We start from the raw sequence: 19,006 nt of genomic DNA, 5'->3' as shown, positions 1-19,006 counted from the left end.
ATTAGTAGGCAAGTGAAGAACAGAAAGTCTCAAGATACCACAATATACGAAAGGTTCTTATCATACCAAAACTAAAGCCTAGCAACCGCCTCTCCTTTTCATCAAGGCGCTAATGATACTGACTAGATAGCCATGGATATGTCTGGGACATGGATATGATTAAACCAATGTCCACCATTGAACATAAGCATTCGTTGAAATAGTTTGAATTTTATAGAGGCCATCACAATCGATCAAAATTTGAAAGACCTGTGCTTCGTTGCTAGAACTGCAAAACAATCGCTTCTATTTCTAGGCCGACACCTTACCTTGGTTGCTCAGGAAGCGGCCGAGGTCCTACGATCTGTCTTCGACCAGCTCCGATGCCCACTGACCCCTTATTCTGGCTGTCACCACCTGTATAGCCAGCCCATTGCCCAACATCCCACCGGCCACCGATGCCACCGCCGATTCCGTCTACACCTTCATTGGAGCGCACTGCCGCAGCAGTCTCTTTCTGTGCCTCTTCCCACTCTCGCTGCCGTTGGCGTTCCATCTCCATCTCTCGTTCCAGAAGTGACTTAGAAGCCCATCCGCCTGCCTTAGTTTTATTCTGGCTCTGGGCACGGCGCTGGTCTTCGGCATCACGCTCAGCTGTGGCACCCAGCTCGCGTGAATAAGTTGCCTGGGCTGCAGGTGGTGAAGGGGCTGGATTACTTGATAGAAAGCGGTCGGTACGGCTGGGAGCGGCGGGCGTAGGCTTCGGGGAGTATGTGGCGGGATCCGGGAGGGGCCGGCTGCTCGTGTTCTGTGACTTGGCCTGTGGAAGGGCAGTCGGATCAGGTAAGGGGCGAGGTGACCTTGAGGGCAATGCAGGACCGTTGTTTGTTTGAAGGGGTTCCCTGTTGAAAGGAGACCGAGTCCTCAGAACTTCTCGCTCGTCTTTAGACCATGAGTCAGAACGTGTTGGAGGACTGGACACCAGCTTGGGCTTTGGCTTAGGAGTTGGCTTTGTCTCTATGCTTCCTTGACGTTGAGCTCTCTCTTGACGCTCTCGCTCATACTCGGCTTCTCGTTGTCGAGCGAGCTCCAACTCTTGCTCCAACTGCTTCACCCGATTTTTGTATTCATCGTCGGAAGCACCGTCTTGTTGTGATGCTCCTTGGTCGGCTCGATACTGACTCAGGAATTGCCCAGTCAGCTTGGAATCACCACGACTCTTCACGCTTTTACGTTCTTCGGCAAGTCGGGCTTCGGCGTCTTCCTCCTCCTTACGCCGTTTCTCCTCTGTCAGTTTCCATTGCCGTTCCTCCTCCTCCCATCTTCGTTTCTCTTCTTCGGCAGCTTGCCGCTCCTTTTCTCGGAGTTGTTCTGTTTCCTGCTCCCATCTGAGCTCTTCTTCAACCCGGGCGCGATCCTCCTCTTCAGCTCGCTGCCTCTCCTCTTCTTCCGCTTCACGGCGAGCGTGCTCTTCCTCCTCTTTTCGACGGCGCTCCTTCTCAGCGAGAGTCGGCACGCGGGGACCAGCATTGGTGATCTGTCGCCTACCACCAAACGATATACCGAGATTACCTTGGCTGGCGCCCCCTAAGTAACCATACTGTGCAATATTCCAAGCGGGTGCAGTAGTCCCTTCGTGCTCCTTTTTGCTCCAGCTGCTAACGGCGCCAGGAGACTCGGGCCCATTCTTCGGGGTAGGACTCTTGGTAGGACTCCACCGCCCAGATCCCGAATCGCCAGTTCGATGTGGTAGAGCAGCAGAGCGTCCGAAGGCAGGCGACTTGTTGCTCGTAACGGATGCGCCCCTGTCGCGTGTCCTGGTGGGTGTCCTTGAACCTGTTCCTTGTGGAGTAACCGTTTCAGGTCGATTTTTAGGTCCAATCGATGTGGGAAAGTTATGAGGATTAGCAGCATGGGCCGCTCTGCTGAATGCGCCGATACATTGCAGAACTTGCGCTGGGTCTTTCTGCTCAAAAAGATCGACGGTCAGGAATGTATCATGTTGGTGGAGGTTCAGTGGTGGAGATTGGCAGGCACGGAGAAATAGCGAGATATTCTCCATCTGTACAAAAGGCATGGCGGATTGCTTGAATCGAACCCCAGGAGGAGGTAGGGCGAGATTGGCGAGTCTGAACATTGTGTAAGTCCCGCATTCATGATCGGCAGACTTGAAGGCGACTTACTTGCATAGAGCAACTCCATCTTTTAGTCCTTCGAGGAGATCGGACGAAGGAAGGCTCTCTCCCAGAATGTCTTCGATCCATGAACGAGCTTCATTAGCAGCAGCTGGTGTGTATTTCTCAAGGCGCATCTTGCGCAAGTCTTTATCCAGCGACGACACGGACGCCATGATGACAGCTCGTAGATAAGTTCTCGAAATGACAACTCAATCACCGCGAGGAATAGGGAATTGGATTGGATTTGTATCTCGCCTAGTACGAGTTTAGATTCAAGTGTTTGCGCTGGTAAGCGACGTAGTCTACGGAGTAGAGAGTACGGTCCTGTCGCAAAAGTCGCACAGCTTCTTGAACGGAGGGAGGGGAAGGGTATCGATTCGCAATAAAACAAATGAAGCTGTCTCCAAGCAATTGTCTTGAAGGTCAACTCTCAGGATAGGAGTCAAGTGTTGATTGAGAAGAATAGGAAGAGAGAATAAGATGGTCCCGGGTATCCGAGGGTAGGTAAGTTTCCAAGGAATTAGGTAGTAGCTTGCACTCGAGCAGGCAAGATTGGGCGGCATGCACCTAACACCAGCATCCAGCCCACCCACCATGAAATGACGTGGACTGGGAGTTATGCGGTGGCTGGGGCGGGGTGGCTGGTGCATCATGAGAGTGGCTGTGTGTGTGTGTGTCATGGATTCGAGACTTCACCATCACATTTGCGCGCCCATATTCTTTTTGGTGACACCCAAGGTCACAAATTGAAACAAGAGAAGCCCATGGCCTCAAATCAGATTGGACCTGTTGCGCGGGCCTGGTACAAGTGGAAGGCTCTCCGCTTGCCATGGCGCAAGCGCTTCCTCGTGGGTTTGTTTTCAATCTTCCCTCCAACCACTCTCCTCCCACTTACATATCACCAGGTTACGACCTTCAGGGCAACACGTACTGGGAATTTCGACTCACGAGAGGCGCTGAGAGTAATGAGCGCTGGCGAAGAATTGTTAAATACCCGCGATCAACACACTACTCTTCTGTAAAGGTCAGCCCTCAATGGCACCAGTGGTTACGGCATACACGAGAGGAGCCTCCGAGTATCGAGGAACAACACAGCGATGTTCTGCGCCGGGTGAGGATGCAGAAACTTGCTGCTGAGGCGGATGCTCGGTGGGAGGCCAAGCCGCGAGTCATGGAGGCACCGCAGGCTGCGCCGGCACCATTGCTTTCACCGGCGACGGCTAGTCCTTTACAACAAGACGCCGAGAGTAGTGAGCAAACTGACACAGTCTCGAAAAAGATCAAAGAAGATGCTGAGAAGAAGGATGATCCTTGGGCCAAGGCAAAAGCTAGAGCACCAGGCGAGACATGGCAACCCACTTCTTGGAGTCCTACAGCAGCCAAGAAACGCTGAGCAATAGACCTTCAGTGAAGTACTGACTGGCCCAACAAGCCACGGTTGCCATACCAAATGTAACACCAATGTACCAGAGTCATGACAGGAGACGAGACAGATTCAACGGCAGGATCTTGGGTATCATCATTCATTACGGCATTATGTTCATGCACCGGGTAGTCTATAATATGTACAATACCACCAAAAAACCAATAAGAACCATCACCCCATTGACCGTCTCATGACCCCGCTTCCTGAGAAGCTTTTAAAACTTCCAAAAACAACCGAATTCTTTCACCTGAATTAGTCAGGATGTCTTGCGCGAGAGCGTCGGCTTCATCACCCTTGACCTTCCCTGTGCGCCGCTTCTTTGCTTTTGCTTCTCGAGCTTTGATGCCCATCTCAACAGCCTCTTCAAACTCTTCAGAATAGACCATTAGATCGCATGCCCAAAGAAGTTGCATAGCGTCTTCAACGACTAGGGATAATTTCGCGTTGTCTTCCAGGGCCACGGTATTCGCTGGATGAGGGGCAAAACACTCTTCTAACATTGGCAAGGTCAAACTTCCCTCCGCGTCACCTTCTGGGTCAACCTTTGAAGGATCTTTGTATGATGATGGTAGCAGTAGATCGAATAATTCTTTAGTGATAGTAATATGCGCTTCAGATAAAAGGGGATTTGGTCTTCGGCACGCAAAAAGAGTAAACATGGGGAGTGGGAGAAGTTTGAGGGAGGCAGTATACTCCTCATATAGACGATGAAGCTCGGAAGGCTTTCGGAGTGACCATGTCACCGCAGAAAGTAATCTGAACAGACGAAGGCGTATGTCGACAGACTCGACCAGCCCTTGAGAGTGTACACCCGCTGTGCCGAGTTTTCGTGTGTCCTTGGGCTTTTGGGGCGTTGGTGGTTCGGAAACTCCCGAAGAGATTGATTCATCATCAAAGTAGTCACCAAATTTGTCGTTCTCCAGGTCCAGCACCTGTTCCCGCTTTCGTTTCTTAGACGTCTTGCTCGGGCCTCTGGGTTCCTTATCAAAAACCTCGCGGAAAGCAGACGACGATATCTCGCCTCCGTCAGCAAATATGGCTTTGACAAATCCTTTAGCTCCATTTTGCCGCCCGTTTTGTTGATCCATGTACATTACAATGATAGATTCATTGCGTGATGTACGGGGTAGTTCGCTCTCTGGGCCATTGGCTAATTGCGACTCCTTGTCGCATCGCTCGCGCTCGTTCCAGTCGGCCTCCAAGACATCCAACATAAACTCTAGCCAGACTTTCCAGTATTGCCATCGCTTCGGATATAACGTGCTGCAGTTGAATGCCCAACCAAGGGTTGACCAAAAGTCTTGTCCACGGTTCCATATGCTACCATCGTTGGCAAGTTTGCCTCGAAGTCGATCATCGTCGCCATTTGAATCCGTGTCTGATATATCGCTCTCGTTTCCCTGTCCATATTGATCCCAGCGGCGACCCGAGCGTGGTGTAGAGCTGAATTGGAATGCTGTTCTGAGATCGGCATTAATGGGACCGGCAACTCGGAGAATATTGCGCAAATAGTCGAGAGCCTGCGAGGCAACGTCAAGCTGGTCTTTCTTCTCCGCACGGGTAGTGTGGAGAGGATGAACAACAAGTGTATTCAATAGAGCCAGATGGCTTGGAGGGGGAACAAGGACGTGCTTCTTGGAAGAAGTGTGCTTGGATATACCAGAGGCGGCAATGCTGTTGAGGAGATTTATCGCGGAGCCATCTAACCCGATGTAAGTATAAGTTACCATTGAGGGACGCGAGCGCCAGCATACACAGTTGTTCTTCGAGTAAAATCTGACAATGCGCCTTCAAGTCGCGGGGCAGTTGTCGCGCATCGCGATAGGGGCATGGGTTCTCATGAACGGGGCTACTGGCGGCCGTGGATTTATCAAGTGTAGAATTTTGCGCCGTCACAAAAGATGACGGCGACGAGAGAACCGAAGAGGACGAGGCTGTTGCCATTTCGCGTTTCGAGTCCAAGACATTCGTGAGTTGATAGGCGATGATTTAGTAGAACATGGGGAAGGGAAATAAGATGGATGAGCCGGTTGAAAAGGAAGCGAGCATCAATTTACATGGACGGGTTGAGATCGCGACGGGAAGCGCGACAAGCGCGTGCGCTATCAGAGGGACCTGCCGATTTGGAGGGCGGTACCTGAACTCAGAAGTCAGGGGGAATTCGCACTGGCCTGGCTGGTGACGCCATTGTCTGGAACGAATCCGCACTTCAGTTGTCTTGCCCTCAGGGAGTATAAACTCTTTAGACATCAAGGCAAACGAGAGTACCCAAATCAATTAGTCAGTTTGGTTTAAAGGTATTAAGAAGTAGAAAAGAGAAAGGAAAAAAAAGAGAAAGAAAAAACCAGGCCATCTCCCCAGGACTGCGTATGAGTATCGCAATCAGGCACCATGAACACAATGGGACTAAAAGTTGGAACTCCATTGTTCTTAGAACTAGAGAAAAAGATAGCTGACAAGACTGGGATTCGAACCCAGGCCCCTTTCGAGACTGCGAATCGTTACTAGTTCAAATCGAACCTGAACACAGCGCCTTAGACCGCTCGGCCATCTTGCCTTGACGAGATATTACCCAGAAAGTAATCAATTGCCAAGTTGAAGCGCGCCTGACACGAGCCTGCTTACAACACCAAGCTGCAAGCAAATATACTTACTCTTAAACTTATCAAGAGCTGCTAATACATTTATAAAGAAAAGGGTAACATATATATATACTTAAATTTTATTATTAAATTTTTGCTTTATTATAAGTTTTATATAAGTATTAAAATAAGCTCTTAGCTATAAGTCTTAACTATAAATAATATATCTAGATAATAACTTAAACGTTATATAACAATGCCTGACCAATTGCTATAGCGAAATGCTGATATTATAAGAACCTAAATCATGACTCCTCATGCTTCTAAAAGTCTAATTTATATCTTCCTTGAGGTATATAAAACAGGGACACAAGCCTCTCTCAAATCCGTTACTCAGTCTGTTCCTGGCTCTGAGCTCCTGAAAAGACGCCTTTTACTCGCCACCACAATGCCTAAGTTATTAGAAGAGGATCCGCGGCCTCCGTTTGGTTTCACGGAGGACTATTTCTCAGACAACATAGCAGATGAAGGTGCTTCGGCCCGCGACTCAGCCAAATACTGGAAAAACCGAGAGAAAATAGCGACTGCTACGAGGAAGGCAATCAAAAAAGAAATAACGAAAGCCATAGAAGAGGAACGACGAACCAAGAAAACCCTGAGAAAGTCTTTCGTAAGAGATTGCAAACAATTCAGAAAGAAAGAGAGACAGGGTCGATAGGAAGCCACCGTGCCACCCCTTGAAGAGATCAATACCGAAAGATTTGCAGGTTCAACTGTGTTACTCAAGTCGAGATGCCAAGCGCATCATCTAGCTACTGACGCGTGGCAAGACAAAAGCCTTGATGTTTTGACCCTGTGGACCGATGGGTCAGTCAATGCGTTCGATGGCGGAGCTGCAGTTGTCTTCATGGATAAGTCTTTGGGGTGGGAACAGGCTATCCCGAAAGAAATAGGCTGGCAAGTGAAGGGACACCACGGCCGGTCGGGAGATGTCGAGCTCATGGCCATCGCTGGAGCCCTTGAAGCAGCCATATTCATCGTTTCGCAGCAATCGAATTCTCATATACGCAGAGTTGCTATATTCTCTGACTCGGGAGCTGAGGCTATTCCACGGTGTTCAGAGATTTGGCACTTCCCAATACCACCTATTGACTCGTTAGTTCGACAACGGTCTCATGAACTGGTGCGATTAGGAGTAGCTTTATCTCTCATTTGGGTTCCGGGCCATAGTGGTATTGAAGGAAACCACCGAGCCCACAATATCGCTCACCGTATGGCAAAGCTTGATCGCCAGGACCTGTGCCAAGGCGTCGTATCTATACCTCGATCTACGGATGATATTGTGGATTTTGGTTTTCACCATGAGCCAGTTACCCCGATAAAGATTAATGCTTGGAGATGGCTCATCGGGATTATTACCGGCGCTCTTGGGGCTTTGGGAAATGGCTTGATGGGAAAGAGATAAGCTGGACTACGCATATGGCTATGTTGTTTCACCCTAGGTAGTTATCCATCAGTCTACCATCTCAGGAACTTTTGATGTTTCTTACATGTGCAGATTCGCTTTGAGATAAGAGGACCATGAGAAGTCGGTCGATTATTCTGTATTATTGAAGAAGCAATATTCCAGCACTACAGGAGATACAAAATGAAACAATACCATATTCTACCTATCAAACATTAACTTCCGAGACTCTTTGGTCTTTTTTCTGCTTCAGATCTGCTTGGACCAGAGCATGCTCAGTCTCAAATTTACTCAAATTTACGATCCAGGCTTTTCGCCTTGACACAGATGAGTGACACCAAGAAAGCGATGCAAGCAAGGAAAGCCAGTACCAGCCAGACGGTTCGGAGACCCTTAATATATCCATCGATGATAGTTTCCTTCATGAGTTGCATGCTAGAGGGGGACCTCTTGAGGATCTGTACCAACGCTGACGCATCTTTGGCCCATTCATTGGCTTCGGAAGCAAACTCCGGGCTTTTCTCGACCTCTTTGCGGAACTCGTTTTGAAAGGTGACGCCGCCGACAGCAACACCGATGCCTTGACCCAGAGATCGACAGAAGGCATAAAAGCTGGCAGCGAATGGTAAATCGGAATTGGAAGCTGAGGCTTGAGCAGCAAATGCTGGAGCTGAATAGAGGATACCGAGACCAAGACCCCCAGTAAGGTAGATGAGTATCAGTATGATCATCAAGCAGCAGCATCAGTCCCGTTCCAATGGGTACAAGAACCCATCCAGCCCATATGAAAGGCCTGTATGTCCCCGTCTGGGCGACCAGGAGCCCAACTATGACAGCAGCGGGTGCCACAGTCCCCGTGAATGGCATGACAGCAACGCCTGCAGTGATAGGTGATGATCCCCTGACCTCGTGGTATAATGGAACATTGTAAAGAAGACACCGTACCGTTATGCCGTGGATAACAGTAGCAAAGTATGCAGAGAGAGCCGTAAGGGAGGTGAATAGACTGGGTCGTAGAAGAGGATCGCATCTGGAGTATTTTCTGCAGAACTTGATGTGAAAACCAAAGGATATGAGTCCCATGATATCGAAGATAAGATGTATAACGGTTCTGGGGCGGCTCCAGTCATACACGATGCCACCTGTAAATGACCATAAGTAAGTAAGTAGTTACAGAGTTGACTATATCAGCATGGGCAACTTACCCCAACTCAACGGGATTAAGAAACTGGTCGAAGAACTAACAAAGATGATAGTCCCTATCAAATCGAATTCTCTGAGCTTGGCGTTGACTGAAGCTTCTTTCTTCGCTTAATGCGCATTGTGATGGGAATAGCGAGGTAGGCAATACCGCAAAATGGTAAATTAATCCAGAACAGCCAAGGCCAGGACACTTCTACGAGAGCACCACCGATCAAGGGACCAAAAAGCTTCCAATAGCCCAGTTGAGGGAGATAAGGCCTAACCATTTACCCCTCTCCCTGAGGCTCACAAGATCAGTGGCGATAACATATGTCAAAGCAAGGATACCGCCAGAGCCAAGGCCCTGAAAAGTCCGACCACCAAGTAGCACGGCAATATTCTTCGCCAGAGCAGCCATGATACTGCCAGCCACGAACACAGTGAGAGAAGCGAGCAGCGCAGACCGACGGCTAAATATATGAGATAGCGAGGCAACAGGGGGTTGGACGACGGTCGAGGCGAGGAGGAAACTGGTACCACACCAAAAGGCTTCGATAGCCGTAGCACCTACGTCTTCTGCAATTGTCTTTGAACATCTCATATTAGTGAGGAATCGTGTTAGGATTGAGTATCATGAGCTTACAGGCAATGCAACGCAAATAATTGTTGAGTCAAGAGCGATGATAAAGGTGACAAGACACAATGTACCAAAAGCCCCATAGAAGCGCCATCCCCGAGTTGAACTCGCAGGCAATTCATTCAGTTCCTTAAGTTGAAGGGGCGAGGGGCCTGAAGTGGACGAAGGATTGCCAATAGCACTCTCGGTTTCATTCTGCGTACGAGATCTTGATTCTGCCTCGATCACGTTTAGGGCACGGGCAGCTAGTACAGAGTCAGCAGGGGGGGAACTTGTGTTGTAGGCGAGAAGAACCTTTTGTCTTGTCATCGAAGTTTAGGTCACTATGAGGACCATTTCTAGGTAGATTATCAGCCATTCTGCGGAACTGAGGGAACGTGTTTACGGTTCTCGATTTGAATAAGGAGTAGAATGAAGCAAAGACCCGTTGGATTCATTACATAGTTAGAAGCTGATGCACAGGAATCAACCTATCTTATAACAACACCTAAACGCAAGCGCAGACGTATTTCACCGCTGACTTTAGGGTCATCAACATCTCGTCAGCCAGCCTCATAGCCCCAACTAGACATGCGCGAACAACCAACACATCCTCTCTAAGGCTGTTTAAAGGTTCCAAATATCGAGTCCAACAACCGAGGTGCCATAGGTTACTGTCTTGGGGGAACTACATTGACTTTTACAAGGATCCAGCGATTTGGTGACCTCCACTTCAGCTCAGCCCGAGGAGGAACTAGTGATTGCTAGCATCTATCAGAGCTCCAGCCACGGATATTTGGTTGAGCCTCATCGGATATCTCGGTCATGGAGGCGGCCGCCTTTCTGCCCTACTGGCGCCATCCCGCCGCTAATAGAGGCTATTCACAGATGGAATGCTTTAACAGCCAGTCAGAAGTGCTGGCATTGTTGCCTTGATCTATCCCGCCGAGATGTCGATATGGCTTACCGAAAGGGTTCGAAGCTCCTGACATTGCCGCGCCTGAAAAAGCTGTATATATCCAGCTTTCTGGAAGAAGCGCACAAAAGTTCATAGTCAGATGGAACACATCACGTCTATCGGTCTGACCTTTGATGAATCATGTTTCCTTATCGGATCTGGTTCGGACCCGAGCTTGATCTGTTTCAGCCCTATAGTTTCCAACCTCTGGATCTATCGATGTGCTAATTCATAAACAATCCTAGCGTTCTCTTCATCTCTATCGCGGGACATGCAATCTCGAGCCCGTTAGTCCTCGTGGCTTTGCGTCTGTCTCACATCGTCAAGGATAGACGGATTTCTTGGACGGTCAAAGATAAGCGGTTTTTTAAACTGAAAGGTACTTTTCTCACCGAACCTCTTTGTCAGACCATCATTGAGGCCACCAGGTCCGCTTACTGATCGAAGCCGGGCATACATATTTAGAACTTAGTAGAATGTTAATATCGTTTGCGATGTCTGTGATGTTAAGTTTCCAGGACTGGAATTAACAATTATAGTCACCAATTACTCGAAATTCACATATGAAATCGCAAACTGTTTTAAAAATGGGTGTCTGACAACCTCCATATGGGAATATATGTAAGCCTATGGCCCTAGTAATATCGGACCACTCAAGCACATCGTCATTAACCAGGGAAAGAAACAGCCTCTGCTTAGACAGGTGCTCACTAAGCTTCTTTCCTCAGTTCTTGCAGGTACAGTGTCTACTATGCGCTTGGTACAGAGGATAGAAACGTGTCGCTGTCCGTCTATGCTCAAAACCTCGTGGGTTCTTGGGTACCAATAATACCCCTATCTGATATGAAACTATGTAAGATTCAACAAGCGAGAAGGATGTATTTGATAAGGATAATCTCAAAAGATTCCTATCTTCAACAAGACCGTATGGTACTTAAATTGGTGCTCTTTAGGCATTTCTAGAATTCGCCAGCGTTCCCTAGCCGCGCGTATATTCTCAGTACAGCCAACCGTCGACCAACAGCATATAGTGTCATATACCGTATCGAGCACTCCTCTGGCGCGGCCAAGAAATGTCCTTCAGAATCAGGCTGCGTGGCTCAGGCTGACCTGTGAGTGCGGCTCAAACCGAACAGAAAAGTCGGCCATGGGGCTGTGTGCCACATTTTGAACCACGAATATCGATCATAGACGAATCATGAACCAGTGTACCGTCGTGTGACCTCGGTAATATCTGTTTCTCACCCAAATAGACCAATAATCAGCGGCACGCGGGCCGTACCGCTCGCTCAAAGGATATACAAAAAAGTACTTGCTCGAGACTTGATGTGCGTGATAAAGATGCACTGAGAGATGCAGATCCTCCTTCCCTTTCATTGGGCGATGAACACGTCGAGCATCGTGAGGGTGTTGGTCGGGTAACAAGAGATGGCAATGACTCCCTTTCTGGCTTCACCGGCTCGAGATTCGCAGATAGCCGGCCGCCCCAAGGGGCCATCTTGTCATGAAAGCGAGTCTGAGTTCATTGAGATGCACAAAACACATTGGTATTTGATATTCACCGCTCTTTGTCCTGTTGAATGCTTCATGCCTAGAGGCTGGTTATTTGCTGATTGTGATGATGGAAAAAGGCATCCACAGGAAGGCCTCAGCGGGGCTGTATTCATTGATGGATGGATGGGTGGATAGACAGCATAGCTGGCAATTCATCTTCTCAATCTCGACTGTCGTGTCAAAACTTTCTTCTCACCGTAAGATTCACAATGCTGCCCGAAATCTCTAAGGAGAAGAGAGGAGGGCCATGCACGGCCATCTGGCTGATGGAACCAAGACCCGACATCCATGGATGTTTTGTAAAAGCCTTCGCTGTCTGTCTCCTGATCACGAGAGGTGTCTGGGGGTCAAGTTAGAAGACCCATCTGTGTTCGGCGAACCTCTGGAGTGCAGGAAATAAGATGCCGACAGCCTTGCCTTGGTCTTTTCAAATTCGCGAGTCGACCTGGCTAAAGGTCCCTTGCAAAGTCCAGTACGATAGCTAACGATGCCATTGTTCGCGGAGGAGATCCTTTGCTAGCGAGTCTCCTGTCCTCGCAGGGGCTTGGGCGTCATCTTAACGCGTTATTGCCTGAGACCTTGAGCTTTGGGAAGGCTCAACTTGAAGCCGAATTGTGAATTGATTTTAGACCCCTTCCAACGACCATTTTTTGTAACCTATTGATCAGTTAAAAGGGAAATACCTCCTAACTAACGAGAGCCCGGGTATAATGGATGGTTCTTCAGGTGTAGCCAAATTAGGGATACCTCCACTACCAGAATGAGCATCCACTTTCAGTGCATTGGCATTACTGTTGTTAGAGACTTATTTAGAATCCATTTTCGATCCAATGCCCTCAGACAGGCTCGTAGGGGGAAGCCTCGTCTCGACCCTTGCTGTAATGTCTCCTTTGAATGGAAAAACAGGGTGTTAAGGCAACAAAACCCACTGCATTATCCAATGCTCACACCGGCACATTCTGCCCTGGCTTTGAGAGCCTTTTTTGGTTATAACAAGAGTTGGTCGGCATGGCTTGAGCAACATGCTGAATACCTGTTCAACGGAACACTGCTGCGTGCGCTTCAGACACGGGAAACGTTGGAGATTGCTCGAGATTCATACGAACCATCATTGGTCACTTGGTGGTTCCAAGTTACTCCAAATTCCAACTGGGGTAGATGGAAGCTCAAAGCGCTCTCCCGCTGCGCCATTTAGATTCCATGTTTAAACCATGAATGCCGTTGTTGGGACCCGACCGTCGACCCCTGGCTCGAGTTATAAGGATGGCAATCCCTTAATGGCAGTCTCTCGTATAAGGTGGCAAACTTCTCCCGGGCGAGCGAAGCAAAGCGAAGCAAAGCAAAGCATTCATTCATTCTTGCACTTGCTGAATCGATCTTTGTTGCGATGCGGGCAATTCGTCCATTTGACACTGCCAAATGAGACGAGCGTGCCCCCATCCAAACACTTTCTCTGGCGCGATGTCTCCTTCAACATCGTTGACGCCCAACAAGCAATCGGGATTGAGAGCCTCCTCATCTTCTGCAGTCCATGCGGCACGATTGACCTTTCGAAATGCCTGTAGGCAACGACACAATGTTCATTCTGATCTACCGCAAGTGCGATAATCTGAATTCAAGCCAGGCGGCAACAAGAGCAAATTGGCGACTGAAGGATCCGGGTTACGAGCTCGTTCGTCAGTCATCTGCGAATCGCGTTGTTAGGAAAGGACATGGGTCTGGTGTTTGACCATAAGATATCCGACAACATTAGATCATGAACGGAAGAAAACAAACTTGAAGTCAAGTTTCGATTGACGTTGGCTTTGTTAATCTTCGTTTTGAGGATATACAAATGGTTGTTGTCCGGATCAACGTCAGCGTCGTGAATGGCAGTGACCTCGAACTGCCTAAGAAAGGCGGTCTAGGATTACGCAGGAATGCCAGGGCACTTTACCGAATCGAATTAAAAGGACTCGCTGGCAAGGCTAGGAACTTTCAACTGACGGTAGATTGTTTCGCAGAGTCAGTGTATCGGGCGCCGGAAGCGCTGTTAGATGATATGTTTGCGGCATCTCGCAGTGTAATATCCGACGCGGTTGCACACCTACAATTATATCAATTATCGCCAAGGATACCGGCAGGCCTTTTGAACCTTGGTATCGCCAGCAGGACACTAGTAAGGACAACTGTGGAATACCAAGGAACGACAATGGCAATGGAGAAAGGCTTATTTGATGAATATTCGAGAGCTTCTACCCCATTGTTATTGGTGTCTTGGGTCGGGGCTCTCAGGCAACCAGCCACCTGTTGCCTCGTTTTCACTACCATGAAGAGCAGAAATGGGTCGCAGTCACAGTCGAAGCATCCATGCCCATTGTCGGGGATACCTTCAACCCTCAACCCCGAAACAGGCCAATGCATGCCCGTGTTCATCTGGTATCCAACTGCCTATCAATGCTTTTCAACTCAGCCATTCTGGTCCAACTCGGTTCTGCGCCATTGATGATTGATCTACACGGACCGAGAAGAGGGCCACGCTACTCCACAGCCAGACCAGACTCCAGCTTTCATCGGTTACAACCACATTGACTTCGTTGCTTTCAGATATGGGGTTTCTGTGGCGACGAGTTACACTTCGCAGAGTACCAAGATCTCACCGGCGAACTTGGCCCATTGCACCAAAGCCAATTGAACATGCAATCAATGGCTCTTTGAACACGGCTTTGCGCATATTTTCCACGTTGGCGGCCCAAGACTACAGTTCACCGCCTTGTCCCGCAAAACCATGTCAGTTGTCGCTCAGGTAGGTACTCTTTAATTTCCAGTACAACTGTATCAAAAACCTCAAGCACGTTTATGTTTCGCGCGACAGAAGAAAGCTCTGGGCAAGCCTTGAATTGGGTGTGTCTTGGTATAGTAGTAGGACGCTTTTTAATGAGCGAACTCCTCTATGCAATGCCGAACAAGATCGATCATGGTTTCGCAATCTAAGATGGTCTGTCTAGGTATGCTCAGGGGTTCATAGTCCTAGATTGTAGATTCTGCCGGGAGGCAATTAAAGAAGGCGCGTAGGTTGTCGTTTCCAACTGGTACCTTGATCCTCCATGTCCCCTTGTACCTATTGTTGAGCCTCATCGCTCATCGGAAGGATAGTTTGCCGTTCCCACCTAACTTACCTAGTAGGTTTATCTCCTTTTCCTCCCCAAGCATTCACTCGCGACCTGCAGCCCTATGTCAATCAAAGTCATGTGCTCATAGGTTGTCTCTCATGCTACCTACGCGATGAGTCTCGCTTCTGTTTCTATCTTTACTGCTTTTTCTTGGACCTTCAGAAAGCAAATTTGCCATCTCGACATCTGAGCTGTCTTACCGTGATCTCACTCCCCGAACTCTTATCCTTGGTACACGTACATCTGCCCTGTTGACATCACTGCTAACGGAGAGGGTCTCAAGGAATGCGATTCTTCAAACGATTGTCCAATATACATCCATTCTCCTACACACGGCTCACCAAGTCGTTCCGTGACAGTCCAATCGTGAAAACACCCACTCGCCTTCCGATCCTCCAGTCTCTGTTCCATCCGCCCCTCTCCCGATATCAACCCCCTCGGAGAAGGGTTGCCATCAATCCGGCGTAAGCAAGACAGGAGAGCAAAACTTTCTCAAACCCCAAAATCAGTCCCTGACTCAGCCAGCCAAACACGATCACAAAGACGAGATACACAACTACTTCACCAACTGTGGATCGAACGTTCAGGGACTGAATCGCGGCTGGAGCGCAAGCAAACACGGCGATGATGGAGCTGAAGATGGTGATGCTTATGAACCGTATGGCCCCGTCGTTGTAGTGATACTGATCATTATCACCAACCTCATCTTGCCCTGCTAGGAACGGTGTCTAGGGCCTGTCAGTACATACTCCTTTGCAGGCGGCACATGTGAGTTTCTTACAAGGAGGACTCTGCCGATCCTTGTGTATCCCGCAAGGCAAGTGAGCTGGTCAAGCCTGTCTGGCTGCGAGAGCGATGCCCAATCGTGCATCGGCGCGTCAAGGTACTTGCCGCTCCCTCCCTCTAACATAGTTCTGAAGGAAGGCAAGAGATGTCTCAAGAAATAGCTGCCTGGCTTGTCGAGTGCGAGTACCTGGCTTGTTTGAATCAACACCTGTGCTGTGCGTGTGTCAGCTTGCGGTCCAGCCAATGGATTGTAATCGCCATTGTCCTCTATCTTACAAAACTTTAGATATTCCTCCACAAGCTTTTCGTCCGAGTTCGCATATTCTGTACCCGATTCGAATGCTTTTTCGGCCTCCTCATAAAGAGCCACTATGCGGTTCGCCTGAAGCATAACACAGCGCGAGCTTATGTTTGACAGTCGGGGCGCGACCATGTGTCTTCTATCTTGCTGCATCTGGCGACACATGCGAACCCAACCCCTTTCTCTTCCTGATCATGATCTCTCAGCTCATACTAACAATTACAGGATATAGTTGCAACTTACCCCAGCTTCCTGCTTGGCGTTCGAGATCTAGGCACAAGTCAGCTAGCCGCAGGGCTGAAGCGACACTACATTCGAGATCCCATACCTATTCCAGGTCTCATGCTTGGTACATTGACTTCCTCACTTCGTGGTGGCTCACTGGCTGGCCTTCGTACAAAATTGCCTTGTTGAGGTGCGTTCATCTGGCAATGTTGAGACATTCTGACGGCGCGATCGCATAACTCACCTGGTTTCTACCAACGCAATGGCTTCCCAGTCAAGCTTGGGTGAGATCAATCGGTAAGGGCCAAGGGACCCTTTTATCTTTGCCGAGTTCACACATCACCGCACGTTGGTGACGGGCACACAACATTGCGGTGCCCTTTGGGCATGTAATGAGGCTCATTTCTACCACTGCGAGGTCCGTCTCGGCCACCATTATACAACTGCATATCACACCGCAACTACAGCTGCAGCTGCCTTCTTTTCTATGCAAAGTTGTTGGTCGAGTCAGGCGCAAGGTTGTCGCTGCAGGTCGTTGGGCTGTGCTGAGCAAAAGCAAATCACAGCACGTACATAATCGGCGCTGTCAGCCAGGATTGTCCGGATCGAGCCCAATCACAATGATCTGTCAACACCCACCCGTTCCCCGGATGTATCAGGTTGGTCACTGGTCCCTGACCCGAATGATAACAATCCAGGCCCCATTTCTCATGGATGAAACGTATTCGTGTAACAGTCGCGCTTAAATAAGCGCGTTGAAATACCCAATATTCAGAGTATGTCTTTCATGTTATATTACCAGCAGGTTGATATATCCGCACTTTTATCGTTCAAGATTTTCTATGTTCAAATGGCTCAATAAGTGCCTATGGACCTATCTAGATAGAGTAAAATCAATTAAATGGAATGAAATTATAACCCTTTCGAAGTCCCTGTGCCACCTAAATAACCACAGCTTTTGAATTTGTTCTCCGAGCCATGACTTAGTTTGCTGCAGTCTTTGACAAAATGGTTGCTTTGAACTGGAAGATTATGGTCAGAATGGTTTTGAAAGGAGTCCCTGTGGGGTTATGCGCACATTTACAGTCCATGACCTTTCGTGTATTTTAGCGTGCGTATTTCGTACGGACTTCTTGACAATATCCGTAGCTAGATACTCGACGGGCGGTTTTGTGTGTAGAATCGATGGTTTCATTGCAGGATCAGGCCTCGGAGTCGGCTTCGCTAGAGGCGGCAGGTTTCTTGTTCTTGGGCTGATTTATAATAACAGTGCCACCGGAGCCCTTAGGCTCGAGTTTTTTAGGGATGTTGATAGTCAAAGCGTCCACAGGACCAGGACTCTTTGAGGGGGCCATTTGTGGATATGTTGCTGAGTTATGGGGAGAGAACGAAATGTATTAATTCAGTGAATACTGACTGTGACAGACGATAACTTAGCTTGCTACTCTACGCCCTTATTATACTTGTCAGGCCAAAGGTCCCAAGAGCGGTACGCGTCCTAGCAGCTCGCTAATTTATCTTTCTGGCCCTGTCTATTGAGAAAAAGCAAAGTCTAGGAGATGATAAAGGGCAAGGTCAGGACAAGGTTGGCAAACTAGAGCTCGATGGTCATCAGCAAGGCATGAGTCCACGTAGTAAATGCGCTTTGACTTGCGCCAGCTCGACATTCTCAACAACGGACCGCTGCCGGGCAGCTCAAGCTACTCCAATTCGCCAGGACAGTATCTCTCGACAGGTTCTCGCCTTACTCTGAATACATAAGTTTGGCGATCATGCGTTTCAAGTCTAATCAGGGGACAGATCAGCATTCAGGAAAGCTCAGCACTATTTTAGCGGCTCGCTTCCATCTTGGATTATCTGTAACGAAAACTCACAGCCAGTCGAGAAATTTATTCTTCAACTGCTGGACAGTCGTGAAGTAATCATATCTCTCAGCCTTTAGTGTTCGAAACAGCCATACTCCGTAGAAGAGGCACCTTTAGACATACTGCAAATGATCCCTCCCTTTACTGGTTCCAAGTTGCACAGGAGCAACAGGGAAGACGGCAACCCGCTCATCGTGATACCAAGAGCAAGAAGCCTCAGTCTACCATGATGAAAGTGCCCAGTCTCCGCCGCTAAGTACGCCACACTGACCGTTACTACCCAGGCATTGTTTTCCTTTGATCTTGGCTTGCTGTGAACAGCAGCTTAAAGGATTTGTACTGAATACATGGTTGAGAAAGTAGCCTAGGGTTGTCATTTGCTGGACATCCATTGGGTGACTCTGTCCATGAAACCTGGTCGGCCCCCCTCATAAACTAGAGTCGGATGCCCCTTGTCAACGACCGTGAGTAGATGCCAGGCTGGAGGGTTGGGGCTACGCTCACGCGTCTCTGAAGAATAGATTGATTGTGGGACTACATGCAGGGGTCTGTCATTGGAAGTCATCATCGCTACCAGTGTTGCGGCGAAGGAGTTCATAATCATCCCCAATTGCCCTATGGAGTAGGATCCCCTCGCTAGCACGAATGGGCCAAGTGCAAATTTCATGCCTACGCCCGCAGATAAGACACGAATACGGATCTAGAAAGTTGACTGATCGTATAAAAGGGTCAGAGTGA

General features: G+C 48.8%; 6 protein-coding genes across 6 annotated transcripts; 2 read left to right on the top strand and 4 right to left on the bottom strand.

Moving 5' to 3' along the window:
- Positions 1 to 304: 304 nt before the first annotated feature.
- On the bottom strand, positions 305 to 2,329 carry FTJAE_457 (calponin; the record flags this gene model as incomplete). The annotated part of the gene is made up of 2 exons (XM_037350987.1): positions 305 to 2,108; positions 2,163 to 2,329. The coding sequence occupies 2 exons, from the start codon at positions 2,327 to 2,329 to the stop codon at positions 305 to 307; spliced, it is 1,971 nt and encodes a 656-aa protein (XP_037212400.1).
- A 656-nt stretch (positions 2,330 to 2,985) lies between these two features.
- Positions 2,986 to 3,549, top strand: FTJAE_456 (uncharacterized protein; the record flags this gene model as incomplete). The annotated part of the gene is made up of 1 exon (XM_037350976.1): positions 2,986 to 3,549. One exon carries the CDS (start codon positions 2,986 to 2,988, stop codon positions 3,547 to 3,549), a length of 564 nt encoding a protein of 187 aa, XP_037212399.1.
- Positions 3,550 to 3,770: 221 nt separating this feature from the next.
- FTJAE_455 (uncharacterized protein) lies at positions 3,771 to 5,526 on the bottom strand (the record flags this gene model as incomplete). The annotated part of the gene is made up of 2 exons (XM_037350965.1): positions 3,771 to 5,284; positions 5,337 to 5,526. The coding sequence occupies 2 exons, from the start codon at positions 5,524 to 5,526 to the stop codon at positions 3,771 to 3,773; spliced, it is 1,704 nt and encodes a 567-aa protein (XP_037212398.1).
- A 1,086-nt stretch (positions 5,527 to 6,612) lies between these two features.
- FTJAE_454 (ribonuclease H A1VMW5) lies at positions 6,613 to 7,629 on the top strand (the record flags this gene model as incomplete). Its single annotated transcript, XM_037350954.1, has 2 exons — positions 6,613 to 6,834; positions 6,883 to 7,629. 2 exons carry the CDS (start codon positions 6,613 to 6,615, stop codon positions 7,627 to 7,629), a joined length of 969 nt encoding a protein of 322 aa, XP_037212397.1.
- Positions 7,630 to 7,916: 287 nt separating this feature from the next.
- FTJAE_453 (multidrug transporter) lies at positions 7,917 to 9,757 on the bottom strand (the record flags this gene model as incomplete). The annotated part of the gene is made up of 4 exons (XM_037350943.1): positions 7,917 to 8,241; positions 8,315 to 8,771; positions 9,103 to 9,397; positions 9,455 to 9,757. The coding sequence occupies 4 exons, from the start codon at positions 9,755 to 9,757 to the stop codon at positions 7,917 to 7,919; spliced, it is 1,380 nt and encodes a 459-aa protein (XP_037212396.1).
- A 5,762-nt stretch (positions 9,758 to 15,519) lies between these two features.
- On the bottom strand, positions 15,520 to 16,621 carry FTJAE_452 (uncharacterized protein; the record flags this gene model as incomplete). The annotated part of the gene is made up of 5 exons (XM_037350932.1): positions 15,520 to 15,819; positions 15,873 to 16,090; positions 16,154 to 16,366; positions 16,422 to 16,448; positions 16,507 to 16,621. 5 exons carry the CDS (start codon positions 16,619 to 16,621, stop codon positions 15,520 to 15,522), a joined length of 873 nt encoding a protein of 290 aa, XP_037212395.1.
- Positions 16,622 to 19,006: the final 2,385 nt, after the last annotated feature.

This window comes from Fusarium tjaetaba (genome assembly GCF_013396195.1).
Source record: "Fusarium tjaetaba strain NRRL 66243 chromosome Unknown NRRL66243_c0000013, whole genome shotgun sequence".
NCBI classification, from domain to species: Eukaryota; Fungi; Ascomycota; class Sordariomycetes; order Hypocreales; family Nectriaceae; genus Fusarium; species Fusarium tjaetaba.
Note: the sequence above shows the minus strand (reverse complement) of the source record. Positions and strands in the feature narration are given on the sequence as shown.